The sequence below is a fragment of the Ambystoma mexicanum genome, chromosome 7q, assembly GCF_040938575.1.
Source record: "Ambystoma mexicanum isolate Mex_15411 chromosome 7q, UKY_AmexF1_1, whole genome shotgun sequence".
In the NCBI taxonomy this organism is placed as follows: domain Eukaryota; kingdom Metazoa; phylum Chordata; class Amphibia; order Caudata; family Ambystomatidae; genus Ambystoma; species Ambystoma mexicanum.
The window spans coordinates 679340464-679361400 of NC_090941.1; the positions used below are offsets into that span (position 1 = coordinate 679340464).

The 20937-nt window shown below is 42.4% G+C and overlaps 1 protein-coding gene across 2 annotated transcripts in view; it reads right to left on the reverse strand.

The window, feature by feature from the left end:
- Positions 1-20937, reverse strand: part of NUP58 (nucleoporin 58) — an 891091-nt gene that overhangs the window by 382795 nt on the left and 487359 nt on the right. For both annotated transcript variants that reach the window (XM_069640546.1, XM_069640545.1), the window contains exons 13-14: positions 14829-15030; positions 11880-11966 (exon numbers count right to left, since the gene is read on the reverse strand). In XM_069640546.1, the coding sequence (XP_069496647.1) occupies positions 11880-11966; positions 14829-15030 (289 nt within the window). The remainder of the gene's footprint in view (positions 1-11879; positions 11967-14828; positions 15031-20937) is intronic.

The following is a 20937-nucleotide window of genomic DNA, read 5'->3' on the forward strand; positions in this document are numbered from 1 at the left end:
CCCCAAGAGGATGGGGATCCAGAGGCACAGTGCTAGTGTAAGGGCTGTCAATCTTGAGTATACTGCATAAAAGGGAGACAGTTACCCGGTTTAATGTACCCATTCCGTGCTGAACCGGGAACGGACCCTCTTCTCCACCCCACCTCCCGACAGGGGAACTCTGGCAGAAAACCTCACAGATTTGCTCACTTGAGGTGCTGAAGAAACGGTAGCTGGAACTGATCCGCCTCTGGGGGCACCTCCACCTGCACCTCGGGAAGGGTGTGCCCTGCAGTCTTCCCAGGGTGGCATGGTCATAATCCCTTTGGGCATAGGAGCCTGTAGGACGAAACAGTTTCTTGCCAAGAAGTTGGGTGAGTAGGACCTCTTTGGTGCTTCCCTTTTCAGCCTTCTGACATTTTTTACACGCCAAGGGACCCCGATCAAATCTGATCACCTTTGTCCTTGTGGAAAAAGGTAACTAGCTTTGCAGCACTGTCCCAGAGCGCCTTTTGGGTGCACAACTGGAATAACAAACTCTCCACTGAGAAACCTTGCGGTGAGATAATGTGTATGCTGACAAAGCTGCCAAGTGCACCGTAAGTGAAATAAAGAGAAAAGGACCAAAGGCAACTTTGTACTTGCAGTGTTTGTCAATGAGTTCTCTCTCCTATGTTTTATTTGTTGGCAATGGGACAGCACATTCAGTAGATATAAGTAGAGCTGCATCAGTGTCCAACTTGTCCTTTTAACAGGTTACAATTATAATAATAGACAAAGTAGTGCTTTGGCGAAGGAACAGAAAAGCCAACACGTTCCGATCTAAGGGTTTTTATAGGCAAGGTGGATTCAAAATGTGGTCTGCTGCTTGGGGTTGGTCATCAGATGGTTTCTGGGATCCATTTTTTTGTACAAGGTGTAGACTCGCGAAAGTTGGAAAACTGGTGGATGGCTGGCTTAGATAGTTGTAGGATTCTGCGTTTTAATCTCAGTGATTTACTGGTCAAATTCCTCAAAGGTTCTTATCCTGCTGTTCGTTTAAACTGCTAGGAATCTTGGCTGCCCAAGTGCAGGCTCTTCAATCTGATCAGTGGCTGGTTCTCTGTGCAGGTATCAGCGGATATGGAACCGGCAGATATGGTCCACCGGTACCAGCACAGCGCTATCTTCAGTGCCAGCAATTCTGGCATGTATGTGTGTTTGGCCTGTTGTGCTTCTCACTTTGCCTGTGTGGTAAGTTTGGCAATCCGCTTTCCATCCTGCCATGGATGCGTTATTTGTGCTTATCTGTATTTGCAGGTCTTCTCTTTAAAATAGTTTTTTTCATCCATCATTTGATGGTCAATAATAGAATCTGAGAAACTGCAACTAGATCATCCCATTTGCCTATTGCTGGAGACCACTGGTATGTTGCTCACTGTTGTAGGGGGTGCATATTGAGTATTGCACGTGTGATTATGCATATGCATGATGCCATCATGCAGAGTAACCTCAAAACCATTCTGACTTATCTGGTGACTGACCACTGTGTAAACTGAAATTTGTGCTAGAAGGGCATGAACCCTTTTGAGGGAAGAATATGCCAAAGCCAAATTGCATTTACAAATGCTCCTAGGAATTGTTTGGACCTGGACAGAGGCTACATTTCTTTTTGTTGATTGAAAAACCCAATTAAAAGTCTGCAATTTTGAAACGGTTTTGCACTCTTTCCAGAAATTAGCCATTCATCTAGATAAGAATAAACTGGGAAACCCCTGCAACATAAGTGGGCTACCCTGAGTGTGAGCAACTTAATACACAAGGTGCCTAGGCAATTTCAAACTGTGATCCATATTGATGCATAAATACTTTTGATGAACTGGGAAAATTGAAATGTGAAAGTATGCATCTTTCATATCTAAAGTGCCATATAACCTCCCTTTCTTAGCAGGGGTATTTACTTCTCGTGCTGTGGTCATAATGAACTTTTGTTGGTCTTATAAACCGTCCTTTTTGACTTGTCATTTTTGGCAACCAGAAAGTATTGAGAAAGAATTCCCCTGTTTACCTGGTGTTGAGGCACCTCGTTGATAACTCCTTTCATTAACATATGAACTTTGTCCTACAGTAGCAGATGTTCTGCTGGTAGCGTGTGTTGCAGCAGATGATCCTGTGGTGCTTATAGTCCCTACTCAACGCAATATAAGTTTGTGATTGTGGACAACACCATCTTGTCCGATGTTATACCCACCCATGCGTGGATGTATGATAAGCGCCGCACTACTGGGAAAGACATGGGAGGGAACCTGTACGGGAAAGTCATTGTTTTGCGGCAGGTGCAGCTCCTCTTGGATTTTGGCCTCTACCACGTCCTCTGCCACATCTAAAATGTCACTGGGCCCCTGATGTGGCTGAATTTTGTCAACCTTGACTGGAGTACCATGTGCCAGTACTTGGTGTGTATGTGGTTCTGAAGAGAGGGTCTCCGGAATGCCCTCCCCCCCCCCCCCAACCCCACGAACATGACACCCCAAAGAGTCGAAAAAGCATAAAATCACTCATTCGGACAGCCCTCAGGAGCGCCAGTGACGGACACATATGCAGAGAAATATTCTCTCAGACAGCCATTCAAACCTTATCCAGTGAATGTCTTTATAAATACAGGTGCTTCAACAGTGGTCATAGACCCAAATGCCATGATGGATGACGTTGACTAATGCTGAGAAACCTTTGTGCAGACGTCATTAGTGGTACCACGACATAGCCACGTTAGTCATGAAGTACACTCGTAACCATGCACATCTTTACACAAACCCATACTCATATACATGAAGAACATGCTTACACAGTTTTGTAGAGAGGACAGATATATGTACATACTGTCAAATCTTTTATTATTTTAGCATTAGCGAAGTGCAGAAACGCTGAACGCAAGGCAACGAAGAGATGCAGAGCAAGCTTGCAGATGCCTATGGCAACTAACCCTATGGAACTACAGGACTACATAAGGAGCCTGGCAGGACCAAATAAGACTAACCTATATGAAATATAGCACAATATAGATATGCAGAAATCATAGTTGAAGTAGAATGAAGATCACATAAGGCCAGAAGCCGCAAGACACGAGACGAGGGGAAAGCAAAACCAGGCTGCACAGAAAAGGAAGGTCAGGGCTCACAGCCAAGGTCAGAGACAAGCAGCATATTCCAAACCTAAAACGACAAGGGGCCATGTGCAGAAAAACTGAATAAATCCTCATAATTGCAGACCAGAAGAGCTTGATTTTGTGGTCCTCAACCATGTGATGAGGCCGAACTAGACAATGGGCATACACCCGCGATAGAAAGACAAAACAGTTCTCAGCAATACAGACATGAAGTGAAGCATGAACAAGTTAACAACGTTGCAATGTGGAGAGCACGCTCACAGACAAAAGTGGTGTTGCTAACAGATACATTGGGAACAGTCATTCACATCACCTTGAAGAGGTGCACAGAGCGCCGAGAACATAACTGAGTCCAATGACTGAGGAGGCCAGTTCCAGCCAATCAGGGGACTGAAATCCAGGGGTGGATGGAAGGGGGCAAGGGCAAATGGTAATCCTGAGATACTGCAACAATGTAATATATAGTTTCTTGTAGAAGGGGCAGGCCAGCCACCTGACATGGTAGGACCAACTGAGTAAGATCTATAAGGGCAATCCATAGTGTATACCACTCCAAGCACCCAACCTTGTGATAGGTTTTTTCGGGGAGGGCCCACATTGTGACGACATTGTGTATAAAAAAGGGTTGATATGGGTTTGGGAATGAAGTCTCTTGAGATTTTTGCATGTCCTGTATGATTCCCCGTCGGTTATTGTAATTCACAGTTCGAACGTCCTCCGTTTTTTCTGCAGGAAGGGTTGTTGGGCACTTGGGAGCTGAACCGGTTAGCTTGTAGTAACACCCAGACCTCTGACTTACCAGACTTCACCAACAGTTTGAGTCGTAAGACTAGATTGTTGGGGTCGAAAAGACCTGCGGTTTGTTGAAGTTCCTCGCTGTTCGGTCAGCTTGAAAGTTGACAGAACTTTAATGGTTTTAAGTTCTTTTTTGTTTTTCAAGAGCATCATCCACGTCTTTCCCAAAAAGCAGCACATCCACAAATGGCATGTGTAAAAACATTGCATTACTTTCTTAGCTGAAACCCACGCTTCAGAATCATTCATGCCTAACCGTGCTTTCAGCTATTAATCTGCTGGCTCTATCAGTTGAGTCAAGGGAATTTTTAAATGACTGCACTGGCAGTTTGCTTGTTTATTACATTCCCCATGGCTGACCATAACGGTTCGGGTACATTTTAGGAAATCATCCATCTGATCACAATTGTGTCCTGCTGTATCTTGCCATACACGCAGTGGCATTAGCAATCCATACCTGGTAGGCAGATGAGGTGGCCATTTTCCTCCGGAGAGCATACATTTCTTTGCTTTCCTTGTCTGGGAGATATTCTGAGTAGACAAAGGGGGTTCCAAATATTTTGCGAGTGATAACTACTAATTAATGAGTTAAATGTCCCTTAATGTGCATGGGGGTCACAGGGTACAGGTTTGTATTTTGTTTCCATTTTTGATTGTTGGTGCATGGCTTTAGCAAGGACCAGATTAATTAAAGCAGGAGTTTTTTTCTCTTTTTAACTACCTATGCTAATAAAGTTAAATTTGAAAATATTTGTATATGTTGTGCTACAGTTCTTTCTCTTGCAGAATATTCTCAATAACATCCGTCTTATTCCGATTCCCTGGTCTCAATGCCAAATGTATGAGCTGCCCTATTTAATAGATTGTTTTTCAAAGACTGATCATCCGTTGGTGATGTTATTGGTTGTTCTACCACATCTGGTGAAGGTAGACTAAGTCCTCTGGATCAACATCGGCTCATCCAGAATTACCTCCTGCAGGTCCACTCATTCTTCCTCATGCTCAACATCCCACATTTTTATCTTTTTAATAGAAAGTGTTTCTTCAGAAACACTTTCTTTCATATAGGCACTTTTCTAGGAAGTCCATGAAGGGAGACATGTTATCCATAGTGGATTTGAACCTTTCTTTAGTCCAACTGCCTGTAGATGAGTGCAAACCCTTGCCCTCATGCTCCTCATCCAAATCAGGCGTGTTAATAAATCCTTTTTTAAGCATGCCATCTATTAGATTGCCACTCCCTTCAGAACTCCCTACTGTTTGAGATGATGCCTGATGTTTGTGTTATCAGAGGTCACTATACTAGAAGCTGACATTTTTAACCTCGACTCCATCGTCTTAACATTGTGCAAAGAGTATTCTGACACTGACCTGGCACGACCCATGTCAATTATTTTATTTCGGCTTATAGTGGGGCAAATGTTTTATTGAATGGGTATCGTGCATTATTGTTTTGGATGGAGTTGAAGCAGAAGCACATAGTCTTTCTTTTATTTTACTTTAGAATGTCCAGCCTTTATGTCACCATGTGTAGTCTCTACAGTGAGAATGGACATCAGCCCTATGCAGTTGGAAACTGGCTATAAAGAAAATAGTTAACTCAGCAAAATGCTCATCAGTCCGTTTTGCTTTCAAAACCAACAGATTTCAGCCTCAAAGTTCACTGCCATAGGGGATGACTCACTGTATCATTTGTGTCTTGCACTGAATCTGGTCAATTCGTCCCTTCTCCCCATAGGGGAGCCACCCCCTGTGAGGCCAGCCACTCTGCAAGAACCTCCCTTGGGGTCTGGACAAGTGGGACCTCAATGGGAACAACTCCCCTCTCTGGGACAAGGGACTTGAAAAAACTGTTTTCATATTTGGACTACAGATACCAGTGATCCTCCTTCCACCCTGTTGGCTGCAGGTAATGCTAGGATTCATCAGAACGCTGCCGTCGATTGTGATGACTTAAACACAGCAAGAACTGTGAATAGAGAGATCTCCTACGCAGGGAGAGACTCCTAAGGAGGGAGGAGGGATGCGAATCTTTGATATGCAGGGGAAAGCCTCTGTAGAACGTCCAGGTGGGGTGGAGCTACGCAAAGCTGCGGAACCAGTGGTGGCGTGGCAGAATCAATACTCGCAAGCTGGCGGTTGAGAGAAAGATGCCCCTGGATGAGCAAGTATCTCCAGTCAAAAGAGGAACCGAGGTGGAAAAAAAACAAACAGTCTTCCCTGGTGGCGTGACTACTGGAGACTAGTGATGGGCCTGGAGCCCGGCAACTGACGCCAAGACCAGAGGAAGGAAGGGAGCATGATCCCCGGAGTGCCACACGGCAAAACTAGTACCAATGGGGAAGCAAACGCTCCCAAAGTGAGGATGCCAAGGGACGAGAATCGAAAAGAACAGAAGGGGCGCATGACCCAGATAAAACAGAGTGAAAGCGATACAAATTTTATATATCAAAGCTGGAGAAGCCAAAGACAATACGAGAGCATAGGAGAATCTAAAAATGGAGTGAAAGTCATACGTGTGCTTTTTGCAAAGGCTGGGAAAGCCAACAATATGAGGAAGTGATAACGTCGGACTAGCAACTCTTTAAGAAGGCTGAGCTGCATTGAAACATTACAAAGGAACTTTGAGACTGAAAATAAGTCTTCTACGAGTCGCACCAGGCAGAAGCCCAGTCCAAGGCTATGGTGCAAGCAGCCCTTTTTCCTTTTAGTTATATTTTCTTAAGTGGTAGGGCCAGTTAGTTACTTAGTATTTGGACTCTGGACTCTTTTGGACTTCAACTACCAGCCTTAGTTTGGTTTTAGAAGGTAAGGAACTTCCTCATAGCTATGGGTCCGGATAGAAATGTTTCTTAGTTTTTTAAGAAACCATGTTTACAGACACTTCAGTCTGTAATTAATACCGGGATTTCACTTATACTGCGCACTTCGGGTCTAACTCAGTCATCATCTGTGCGACATTCAATTAGTACCGCAGACACTGCCACTTGACATTGACCATGACTATGACGACTATTACCACTTGTCATAATCGCGTATTCCATCACATTATGATTAACCATAGGTTGTTCCCTCTTACTACATTAGGCCATCTTGCATGGTTTCTCACGAAAAGCAAAAAAAATAATAATTCCCCCTCTTCATCCCCCCCAAATAATTTCTATAATGGACACATGTTTTTTTACATATGATGTCATCAACGCGTGACGTCACTTCTGGTTTTATGACGTAAAAACAGAGTATAAATGGCAGCGCTGCCAGACCTAATATATCTCGCCTTGGAGCCTGAGGTAACCCTCCTGGGCTCCTAGGAACGCCACAGATACCCAGGATTGCTGCTTGACAATCAAAAGTAAGTGACCTTTCCAGATCAGCAGGATCACTCTGCTTCCTTCCTCCCCGCTTTTGTAAAATGCTTTAGTTCTTTGTAATACTTACCCAATTTACTTAACCATCATTCTTACCTGATTTTCAGGACCACCACTTATCATCAGGACTGCTGGTTCTATCGTTCCACACATCCTATTGAGAATAATATTGACCTCAAGTGAAGCTAACTCCTCTATCTACAGGAACTAATTATTCCACACACCACCTTTATTACTGGGCTGGTAAATTTGTGTCCTAAATTTTTGTCCTGTATTTATAAAGAACATCCATTTTATAGATTCAATCTACTGGCAGAGTGGATGAATATGCATACCACTCCCTGCTATATGCAGCCTTTGGACACATATAGGATAAGAATATTTAATTCAGATAGGTATTCTCCAACTTATTTTAGCTGAACCATGACCCTAGCAGGCTTTTTTCTGAATCACCTTAGCTGGTTTAACAATTAGCTCTTCTTTTTGTCTAGTATTTGTGAGATCACAATGAAGCTATGAATGTCTATTTCTCCAAACTATAATTTGTGGAATATATTGCTGAAAATCTAAATTTATGCCATTGAATGTTGATATGTACACACTCTGAAATTAGTTGATTTCTAATCACATACATGTTTGATTTTTTTGACTAGATTGAAAATAATCTGAAATTGTATTGGCCCCTGAATAAGAGAGCTCATCTCGAAACGCGTTGGGCATAGTACCCTCTTGTGAATAAAAAAATATATTTTGCACTTAATTGGAAAACTTATTCTTTCTACTTATTGGCTTTTTTACAAATGTATACTATGAAAACGAAATATTCTGAAAAAGTTTGAAAAATTGACAAAAGTACTATCTGTAAATGTTTGGCTTCCTGAGCCTTGAATAGTGTGCAGGGGACGGGAGTTCCCAAATAGGGAACTTACCTTTTTCTATTCATTACACAGCCCATTTGCCAGGGCTGCACTTCTTTTCCCCTGCACCTAAAAGTATCCATACAATCCTTTAAAATCTATCCTATATAACCAATAATACTCATGTGACCAATGGTGTGCAAGTGTTAGAAATGTCTCTCTCTTTCCTCATCCAGGAAGTATGCAGGTTTTGTTGTGGCAGTGAGGGTGGTGAATGTGTCAGTGGGGTGGAAGGTTTCCCATGTGTTGGAACATTTGGGAGTGGGGTGAGTGGAAGAGCTGTGGGGAGGTCTGTCCTGATGTGCATTTTGGAGTTGGAAGTAGTTCATGATGGAGTTGCATACCGCAGTGGATGGAGGTGCGAAAGGTGTGGATGGTCGCTTAGAGAGGGACTTGACGATGTTGAATAGTTTATCGGTACGATTGGTGATGGATTGGAGTTCTTGGAAGTAATGGATGGCTTGCCATTGCTTATGGCTGTTTTATATTTGTTGCAGCAGTGTCTGAGGGGTGTCCTAGTTGAGGGGTATGGGTTCTTTAGCCAGGCTCTTTCTAGGCATTTGGCTTCTTGCTTGATTGATAGGAGGGAACTATTGAACCATGGATTCTAGTGGTTTTTGTTTTTTCTGGTTGTAATGCGAGAGGTGCAATTTTGTCAAGTGCCTCTGTGAGGATGGTGTTGTATTGGTGGAGTAGGATGGAAGGATGTGCGAGTGGTGGTGGTATGAGTGGTTCTAAGGCTATGTCTGTAATGTGTTTTGTTTGTCTTGCTGGGGGGCAAAGGGGGTGGATGGCAGGTGGTGGGATTGTTTTGTGCGAGTGTGAAGGGGATAGCAAAGTGGTCAGTCCACGATACCCAGTGTCGATTACCCACAGATACATGATTTTGGCTTGTGTTCAAAAGGTCCAGGGTGTTGCCAGCAATGTGTGCGGAATAGGTGATGAGTTATGTGAGGTCATAAGGGGTGAGGAGAGTCTATAGTATGGGATTGGTGTCTGAAAGGGAACTACCGGGGGTTAAAGTCCCCAAGGTCGATGCTGTTGCATGGGGAGGTGTGATTGTTAGTAGTGTAGTCATTCCAGTCTGTGTGGAATTTGGAGGGCGATACATTAGGTGGAGAAAGATGTGGTATGCATGCAATGGAGGTGAGCGAGTGCTCGAAACGATGTGTATGGGGTGTGGGATTACTAAGCGTGAGTGGGTCTTTAAATATGATGGCAATGGTACCACCTTGTGTTGGCGGTCTCTGTGGTGGATGAGATAGTGCAGGGGAAGCATGTTAGAGATAATTGGAGTGTGGTGGGGTTTGAACCATGTTTTTGTAAGTAAGAGTTTATCTGGGGAGTGTGTGCTAATGAGTGGTACCCTGTACACACAGGATAGTGCTAGTGTGACAGCAAAGACCCTCTCAATGTCTACATTGTATTAAGGAAAAAACAATTTAACACTTCAAATCCACAAGTAGATGGTGGAATATGCATAGCATGTTATTTTAAACAGTTACATACCCCAGAAATGTATATATTCTCCCACTTTATGTAGCAATAAGTCAGTCTAGCAATTCTATCAAGGTATATACCAACTGTGCAGAATTAACAACCTAGATTCTTAAAGCAATACATATTATGGGAGATTTCGGGGTAACTACGCATCCAGGGTTTAGACAAAGTTATTTGTAGTGTGCCACTCTACTAAAGCAAAGTCTTGCATTAAGTACTTTAGGCATTTTTAACCCATATTACTAATGCCACTTTCATGGGATTTTTGTACAAGTCTTTTGTCGCTGAGGATTTACAAAAACATTGTACACAGAAAATGGCAGATTAAAATATAGTGCTAAACTATAACATTTTATTGATAATTTATATCAAAAGGCAGCTGAAAACAATTTAACCGCAAGTTTCACTCAGCTATAAACAACAAAATGTCCACGACAAGCAAACATTGCAGGTCTCGAAGTCAATGCATATTAATCTTCTGAATGGGACAAGATTGATAGAATCATTAAGAGGACAACAGATGCTAAACATGCACCACAAAGAGTATGTAAAATGCACACATTTACTTTTGGATTGTGATCCAGGGGATTTTTTGAAGGCAGCTTCAAGTCTTTAATTTGGGGTTATCAAAGAGGGATTACTGAACACAATTTCCCTGGAAACCTGGGTGGGAATTTAAAGTTATCAGGAAGGCCAAAAAAAACAACCACTTGATAATGAAAGACTCCAGAGAAACAAAAAACTACTAGACCTTGACCAGGCATTGGGAACAACATGGAACAAGACGGAATTTACCCCAGTGGATGGCAGAATCATTTAGGCCTTTATGCAAAAATGCACAGGTTGAAGTGATATTGTTAGATCAAAGAAGCATTGGAAATTGACAACTCTTGTTCATGATCACTCCCCCTCTAAATGCGGTCTCTTAGTTAAGGATTCCCCTCAAAGTTGGAAACCAGTAAGAACAAACAGGGTAAATCAGTAATTGGTTCTCATTTTAAAGCAGTCACAGGGATACTTAAAACCTCAAAAGTGATATTTTTGAGTAAAAGTTGATTTCCACCACATACCACCCAAACACCTTCAGGACACATTCAAGACATTTCAAACTTGAATAACTGGACCACAGGCTACTGACAAAACAGCCAGATCACCAAAGCTTTCTTAATATGCAGACAGTGGCCAGTATCATGGATGCACAGAACGAGGGAGTTTGAAAAGTGGGAGGACAGCACCGAAGCACTACCGTTTAGGTTTCTTCTGAAGCATATGAGAAGGAACCTTCTAAAAGCCAAGCATACATGACATGCCCAGAATGGAGACGCATGGGCCCTAAATTTATTTATTTTTTTAAATAGAAATGCAGCATCACAGCACCTCAAAGTGCCCCTAGCCCTTTCTGGTTAGCCAATTAAGGCTTGATAAGTGAAGGCAGTGTGCAATTCCCGTATGCAGCCTTGTGTGTGATCCTTTTACTAAGCTCAAAAAGAAGGAGTTTCCATAAATCCAATTTTTGAAAACAGCCAAGATTACCATCACATAATATGGAAATACCAAGTAAGGAACATTTACATTTGACGTTTTAAAATGAGCACTGAGCCAGAAAAACAAACACGGTCTTGACCCATCCTCTGATATAACACACAAATATGCACTACGTCATCACTAACCAAACTGTGCTAATATTTCGGTATGTTGTTACCCTGTCACAACCAAGACCAATTAAGTTGGGGTAAATTACTAATCATAAAGTCTCTGCATTTATGTTTTACTGTCCATATTTGTTCTACAGATAAAACCCCAAAATGAAAAATTCTTCACTGAACAACCTTAACTTGTGGTAGAACATTTAGGGGCGACCATGTCGACAGAGACATAAGCCTTGCTTGAAGTTTTGCTCTTTGGCAGCCGAAAGAACTACACTCATCCCACATATATGCTGAAGGAAGTACATATGCACCAATAGGATTAGCACTAACTGCAACCCTTCAGCATTCCCGAACAGTATTAACATAAATCACGAAAAAACATGTCACAACTAGTCCAAACCTGACAATACCAAACGTAGTTCTCCCACTGCAAAGCAGAAGAAAAGTCCCGGCAAGTAAACTGAACATTTTTAATGATTTCAAACGTTTCATAGTTCAGTGGAATATAAGAAAAGTTAAAGAGTACCTCCAAGGCTTGAAGAACCTAAGCCACTTGATTGCAAGCCAGAGCCGAATGGTGCTCCAAAACTACCTCCCAGAGACGACTGTGGCCCTAATATAAAAAGAAACACGGGAATAAAAAAGTGCCTCACTCCTTTAAAATTATTGCACAACCTTCATTTAATACTAGATCAAACATTACACATAAACATGTTTTCATTAGTTCCATGTAAATCCCAATATGTTACATTTCTCCAAATATTTCCAAAACATCCACTCATGCACCTTGGAAAACCTAACAAAACATACCATCAAAACAAACCAGCACCATCTAATGAATGGCAACCAATAGGATAGGACCTAGCAACGGGTAAATATATATTAACCATTCAGGAGAAACAGGTTTCATCTCTACTCTCTAAAAATAGGCACCATATGTTGTAGATCCATTGTGCTTTCACAATGCACAAGTTGATGAATTAGAATGAACCTACTATTAAGAATTAGTATTGGTGGTGTAAGCTTTCCTCCCCCGCATAGCACAAAGAAAAATTATCTTTGTACAACAGAAAAACATGGATTTAATATCCCAATCCAAATACCAAACCGTGAAAACCGTATGACCCAAGTAGGATCGCATTCCAAGTCATTTTATCAATTTTTATGCAAACAAATTTCTCGTGGGGACGAGGAGAAGGCAGATAAAAAAACAAGACAATATATTTTATTTAATTAATTTATTGTTCATTTTAAAGCAAGTCAATACAGAAACATGACAATTCTAACATGTTCACACAAAGTTTTAACTGAGTTTTGTTTAACTATTCTGAACTACACCATCCCGTAAGGCAAAATATTTAAAGCACCTGCTTTATGGAGATTTACAAATTACAAGGCAGTTGCGTGCCTTAATCCAAGTAATACATTCAAATTGTTCAACAAAAATTATATCTGCCACTACTTTTTCATTAGGTAGAGAGCCCCAAACAGATTCACACACTAAATTGTGCCACTGTCAAAACCAGAAGTCTAAAAAGGTTAAATATTTCAGGGTGTTCTCTTCAACTATTTACCAAACCCTGAAGTTACAAAAAATAAAAATAATTAAAAGAAATCTACAAATGTGTATTTTAAAAATAATTTAAAAAACATGATTTGACAGTTTTCACAGTTCAGTTCTTCCATTGCTCTTTCAGACAGTGATAAGTGCATTAAAATAATTATGAAGGGTTCATAAGTTAAAAAAATATATAATCCATTTAATACTTTGCAAATAGAATCCAAAGCCCTTTAGCGACCACTGCTGAATGAGGTGTGTAAATAAGATTTAGTGTTAAAATAAAGTTAAACCACCAACCAAACCCTATCCCCATCGGTGCATTCTACCCCCATCACAGCAAGGCTTTCCAACAGCAACATTTATTGATAAAAACATGTTCCCTAAATGTGTCACCATTTTCATTTTAATGGTTAAATTTAACATGAAAAAAAAAACGATCTGGGTGAATTACAGCTAAGGCAATAAAAAAAAAGTGGTCAGTATTAGTTAAAATAGAGTGCATAAAGTATCCTTGACGACTATTACAGGCACTATGCAGAAGAGTGGGACACTACCAACATCTTCTGTCCACTAATTTGTACCGTACAGACTATATGATGGAGTACACCCTAAATTTGATTGCACCTGAACACAAGATCAGTTCACAAAAATTAAGGTGTACCATAACATGCGATTTTGGAGTCATATTATTGCTAAACGGACAGGAAATGCACTTTGGCTGTAAGAAAGATTAAATTCTAATCTTCCGATGGTTAATATATTTGGCAACAAAATAACAGTGGCAGCTACAAATAAAAATAAAAAACTAGGCATAAAAAACATGTTTTAATAATAGTTTACACATGAAAATATTTATCAACAGAGGGGTGTAAATTAGAAGAGCAAATCTCTATACCAGAATGCTCACTAAGTTAAGGAATTGTGTGTATTTAGCATGTTCAGTTTAACAACCCAAACCAGAGTTATATCTTGTGATAGCTAATACTTTTTAATACAAGAATGATTGGCACAATTAAAATCACCCAACACTATGCAGCTCAATGAGTCTTTAAATGGAGAGGTTTGCAACAACTTGAACAAAGTGAAAAGCTCAATTTTTAAAAAACTAAATGTGTGTTTAAAGGACAAAGAAACATGTAGCAATAGAAGGTTCTTTAGTCAACCAATTTAGGCATTGAGGTCTGATTGTACACACACTAAGCTCAATTTCCTTTCACATTGGGAACAATGAAACAATTAAGCGAGGTTTAAAAGGGCACAAACTAAACAATTGCAAACTACTCAAATGTTACTTAATGTTTGTCAAAGCTTTTTCTTTTTTTTAAATTCTGTACCAATACTTGGATGTCAGCCTACATTTGAAAATAAAAAAGTTTTGCAGTGCTCAATCTGGCTGTCTTTAATGACGCAATACCAGATTTCCCAGTCAAATTAAAGGTAAAAGTCCCCACAACTGTATAATCATCATGAAGGTAATCAGTGTGAGATCTCCCTGTTGCTCCAAAATATGAAAATATCAAAGTTTTTCAAAAGGACCGTATGACACATTTTATATTTGTTTAAGTTTGTAAACTAGTTTCGTTTATGTAAATAAAGTGTACACACGCTTTCCCACATTTGAAAAAGATTTCCACAATCATTAGGTGTTCTTAAAATGCTATATTATGCATAGTCCAGGATGCAATTTTTAGAATGAAGGCGCACATTCCAAGAGCTGTTTAAACAAGCGCAGTACACAAGACCAATACGATTTTAAAGATTAAATACTGGTCTACAATTATTGCTAAATCTACCCTGCAATTTCTAATAACTTAAGTTTGGAATTGTTTTTTGATTAGTCTGTCAACACAACGGAAGACTGCCCTATCTTGCATACATGTGAAGGAATATGCTATAACTTGAATGCATTCCGACCTGTAGCAGGCTGTTGCTGCTGTGTAAGAGTTGCAGCCATCGCAACAGCTGCTGCATTTGGTATGTTGCTGAAAGGGGTGGGTCCAGTTGTAATACGTGGGGCACTCTGCCACTTCTTAGCTTCTGCTCGTCTTGCCTCAAACACATCGGTGGCATCCCCCAAGACTATTTTCCTGTAGCCAAGGTACTGCTCTTTAAGCATCTGTGGAAAGAGGAAATCAAAAGTGCTACATTTGTAAGCGGAATATACAGTTCTCTATGAATTACAAAACAAATTGCATACATTCACATGAAAGATGGGCTGCCCTAGGCACCTCCCAGCATATGAAAGGCAAGCAAAATGACCAATACACTTATGTAGCACAGTATGAATGGGATATTTACTCACTTCACCGTCAGATGGGAAATTCTAGAACAGTTTAAAACCTTGACTGCTTTAAAAACCAAAACATGTGTGTATCCATGTCATTCTGTCAAATCCAACTTGTTAAAATCTTTGGGGCGTCAAATTTGCAAATCGCAGAGAATACCCTGCGTAAAGTGTCCATGGTAACTCAACAGACAACTTCAATGTTTAACGAATGTTAAGGAAAAAGGTTACTGACCATAGTAATTTCTAAACTCTAGCATTCAGACCCATTTGGGTGGATGAATGGCAGGTCTTCCTACTGGGTTGTATAATTCAGCAAATGTCTACCCATCATCGACTTAATAAGAGCCTCAAATATCATACACGCTATCCTCAACAGCCAGTTATTTTCCCAATGCAGAACACATCTATTTATTCACAATACAATCATAGGAGGATCATTTTAACTCAATGCCCTTTGCATCAAAATTAGAGCGACGATGACGGACTTTAACAGAAATAGCCTATTGTACTGGCTGCTCTGAACAGGGTCCCTTCCAAACATACTTTTCACCAATGAGGTTCCCAATTTCTTATGAAATGTCGCTCCAGCATTCCTGAATGTCAACATTTTCAACTCTGAAAGAACTGTCTTCTATATAAACTATTTAATTAATAGTGAAACCCATCAACTACTTGTACATTAAAACATTTCTATTCCCAATAGTACCTGGTCTTAATTTCCAACAAGGATTGCCACATCTGCCCTAATTTTTCACCCCTAATCAGGCATTATCCATGCTGATGTGTGTATCACAAATGCCTGTGAGAATCTGCTTTATAAGTGGTGGGCCTTCCTCTTATTTAAATAAACACATTGCACAGTTTTGAACCAAAAAACTCAATCAATAAAATCATTTCAGCCCAGTTATGTGATTGGTTTGCCATAATTCCTCAAGTATTGTCAAAGGCAATTGGTCTGGCTTTATTTAAGTCCACTAGCGGGATTATAAACCAGCTATAGCCATCATTCACATGCAAAAGTGTTAGCGTGTGATGCTACATGCAGATGTTAGGAAAGATTTCTCTTTAGGGTACTTTCCCCTCCATATTGTATGGACACCCAAACTGTTTGCTTTTGAACCTGTCCTGACTTTTTACAGGGAAGTGAAGCCTTCAGCTTCACACTCCTGGCCTTTTTCTAATTTTGTCCTGGGGAAAAGGATCAGTACATCTGGCTATTGGTTGGGAAACGGTTTTCCTTTTATCGCAACTTTTTAACGGTATCTTACAATGCAGTTCAGTGGGGATACGTTTGTATCACGTAGTCTTTTACACTTGGGATTTTTGGTCATTTTATATGTGCCTAAAGACAAGCTTGTGGCAACACATTATTTTATACTGTTTAATTATTTATAGTGTGAACAGTTGGGTTTATCTCATATGGCTAATAAACGTGGCTAGTGCCCTAAACTGGGCGTGCCACGAGATTTATCACTTGTCCTTTGACATATTGTTGTTTGGCCTTCTTCCTGCCTTCTCTGGTTAGGAAATCCCATGTAAAGTCATGCCCTTGCCCGGGAAAGCTGTTGCTTTTGCAAGGCTAATGATGTCTTGGGTGGGTGTGGCCCAGGAATGGGACTGTCTGGTCCCACTCCACATCTGTGGTGCCAGAGAGTCTGGGTGTGTGGTATGAGTGAAACCCACAGTGGTCCCCTATTGGACTCCTGCAGCCATTTCTTCAGATCAGCGTTACAGCCAAGTATCCTGTATAGAAGAGCAGCTAACTGAAGATCTGTGGACTACTGAAGAGACCTGGCATCACCTCCTGCATTTAGCATGCCAAAGCTGTGTTACTACCTGATCTGCAAAGGCCCCGAGCTTCAACCCTTGGACTGATGGGACCAACCAGTCTCTACACATGCTCGAGGATCCAGCTGCCCTGAGCCTTCGGAAGTGTCCTTGGACCACCCGGTTGACTGGCCAGCTCTCCAGTGGGCTACCTTGGTAGAATTGTCCCCGTTCAGCATTTTCCGCCTGAACTTTGGTGGTCACCATCTCATGCCACAAGGGCTGGGTAAGATTTTCATATCAATGATAAATCTTCCTAACCTCCGTCAACCCCAGAACATTTTGCTGGACTGGTAGATTGTTTTTCCCTATACCTCTGAGTGGGAACCTTTTTCCACACTCACAGAATCATTTACTCTTTTTATGGGTGTCATTTTTAAGACTCTCACAATAGTGTATTTTAAAGAGTTACCCTCTGACAACTTTTTTTGGCAGCAAGTGCCTATTGTTGCTGGGTTGCCCTAAGGGCTCCCCTTTTAGCTTTCGCTGGCTAACCTTGGGAGAACTACAGTTCCCATGGGTAGAAAGGATATTTGGATCCCTTTTACATTTTATCAGGTGAGACCAGCACCCCCAACCTTATGGGGAGTGCTGGGGAGATACTGAGTATCCCCTTTCTCATTTATATTAAATGTAACATTTATGTTACAAGGACAAAACTTGTCTTTAATGGCTTGTGGCAGTAAACCTTTTTTTTATTAATTTGGTGCACGAGCTGTATCCAAAGCCCCGGTTAAAGCCCCCATGGGTGCTCATTACACCGCGGGCTGTTTCCACAGCCCCGGTAAAGGCACCCATGGGTGCTCAGATTACCAAAATTCTTTTTTTGCCATTTTAGCATTCCTTGTCCTTTCTTGTTCCTTCCCCTTACCTCCAGGGCGGGAAATTCTATTGTGCGATTTTTATCTTCGGTGGGAATCCTGTGGATTCCCCGACCAGGCGCCAGGGTGTCTATGAAGGCAGGAAGCAAGGGGAGGAGCCCAAAACTCAGCAGCACTTTTGTTCTCCCACCCCCTCAATGTTTGAATGTTGCATGGCTGTTTCATTGGTTGGGTTCCTGCATAAAAGTCTGATCCTGGAAACTGAAGAGGTAGTCAACCACTGGAACCACAAACCGAAGAGGAAGATGTAGAAACCACAGCTTCCAGCAACCGGAGAGCCTTGTGTAACCGGAGCCTGCTGTAGACCAGAGCCTGGGGAGACGCACTAGACTCAAGAGGACCTGCATCTTGAGCCATTCCACACCTTGATGCAACACCTATTCCCAGGGACCTTGTGCCATTGTGCAGTACACAGTCTTCCGAATCTCGCTGAAACTATCCTGCTGGATCTCCAGAGGCACGATTCAGGTCCGAAAAGTCCCCTCACCAGAGTGCTGGACCTTGCAAATGCCGAGAATACAACCAGCGATATTCTGTCTTCTTTTGTGGCACCAACTCCACAGAGCCACATCCAGCCACGAGGAAACTCTTGCAAGGAGCCTTTTTACGAGATCCCTGCTGCAAAAGTCCTGCCTTCAATCTTCTTGACAAAGGAATCCATTGACCAGGTTTTTGTCGGCAGATCCTAAGTCTTCTTGCTGCAACTGTTCTTCTGTGCTGAAGTACTGTATTTACTGGGGTATTTTACCTACCTTAAACCTTTGTGATTATCTGTAGATTTTCGTGTTTTCTGTGATTGGGAGGCCACTCATCCAGTTAAACCAGGCCCACTGCGAAATCCTCCTAGGGTGTCTTCTCTGAAGTCCCTAGGACCCTCAACAAACTTTAAAGTGAAATATGTACTTGTTTGAACAGTCTTCCTTTGGAACTCTGACTACAGCTGGCACCTACACCAATAGGGTCCCTCCTCTACTGCCTCAGAGTGAACTCATGTTACAGATTGAAGGAAGGACTGGATAAGAAAATTGCTCTGCCTTGAAAAGAAGGAACGTTACTTACCTATAACGGTCATTCTCCAGCATGGGGTCTGATATGGATTGACATGCTCATTAATATTCCCCGTCATCAGGCTGGGAATCCTAGGTAAAAGAAAAAACGGTTACACTTTCACTTACACACGGTCTTTCCCCTTGAAACCAACCACTGAACTCTGGGTCATACTTCCCCCATGACTGCTCTCTCCCTAAGCCCCTCCTCTGGCAGCCATCTTCAGATTTGGTAGCACGTAAAGTGGCAGTATGAGCAAGAAGAGCCGCAGAGGGGCAGGAGGGAGGGTTCGCATGTGAATCCAAGCCAGACCCATGCTGGAGAACAACAGTTACAGGAAAGTAACTTGTTCCTTCTCCAGCATGGGGCCTGGCATGGATTCACATGATCATGAATAAAGAATACATAGCAGTACATACATACACAGCCACAGGAGGTAGAAAAGCTTAACAGAAGCAATTACTCTTACCTCTGGACCAGGCTCAGCTTCAAGCGGGTTGCGTAGCACTGCTTGGCTGACCCTGGACGCCTCTCTGGAATCCCCGTCGAAGCAGTAGAACTTTGTGAAGGTGTGCGTAGACCTCCACGTAACAGCCCTGCATATGTCCAGCAGGGGCACACCAGACAGGAAAGCTGTTGTCACAGCGATCGCTCTGGTAGAATGGGCTCGCTGATGGCCAGGCAGCGGTCGGTTTGCCAACCGGTGACAAGTGTGTGATACAGCAAGAGAGACACCTGGAAATGGATGCCTTGGACAAAGATTTCCCATGTTTCACAGGACCAAAGTTCACAAAAAGTTGAGACGTCTTCCAGAAACTTTGTGCGTGCCATATAGAAATTCAGAGCATGCGCCACATCCAGCAAGTGCAAAGTCCTGTCAGCCGGCGACTAAAGCGTCAGAAAAAAACATAGGCAACATCAAAGGCTTGTTGAAGTGCAATTCCGACAGAACCTTTGGCATGAAGGAGGGGTGGGTCCGCAGCACCACCCTCGTCTCAGAGAAAGTCAAATAAGGCTGCTTGCAGGACAGGGCCTGGATCTCACCTACCCTCCTGGCAGAGGTTATGGCCACGAGAAAAGCAGTTTTTCACTAAAGAAACGAGAGAGGCTTGATGTATAGGTTCGAAGGGGAGCCTGGTCAGTACAACGTTTCTTGATGGAGGAGTGCGCCAGCCCCGCCTTTGCCAAAGACAAGTACGGCAGAACTTGAGGGGCCGTGACCCTCAGGGCGTTCATCTTCTGCATCCGACACCAAGTTGTGAAGCGCTTCCACTTGTGCCCGTAGCACTTGAGTCGACAACGCTCTGGCCCCGTCAAGGACCTCCCTGCAGTCCGCCGACAGCTCGTACCCACGAACTCCAAGGCTGCAGGATTGCACCTCCTTTCCTGGTGAGTAGATCTGCGACCACTGGTAGCTTGACTGGAGGGGACGTTGACAGGCTGAGAAGGTCCGGGTACCAAATCTGCCTCAGCATTGCCGGGGCGACGAAGATCATTCTGCACCGGCACAGTTTGAGTTACGTTATGTTACTGTTACTCCTTAAGCGCACAGCCACCATAAGTAACTTGGCGCTGGAAAGACGGGCAGACATCCATAGTGGAAGCTACTAGTAGAGCAGACTAGACCGTAGAACTTGCTAGAAAAGAACGGTTTTAACAGCTTTCCTGAAGGCTAGATTATTCGAAAGGTTTTTTATTGTAGGGGGGGGGAGTTCGTTACACAGTCTAGCACCGGCTATAGAGAAAGCCCTACCACCGATCCTCGTACAATGGAAGGGAGGAACGGTGAGGTTAGCAGAGACTGAGCGCAGCTGACTGGGAGCATAGCGTAAAAATGGTGTTAGCAGGAACTCCGATGGCTTGCAGCAGTAGCGGCAACGTGGGGTGGAGGGGAACGTGTACAGGAACAGACCTTCCCACGGGAAGGAGAATGAGTCCCCCCCATGCTCCCCGGCTGGTGGAAACTGCTAGCCAATCTCTA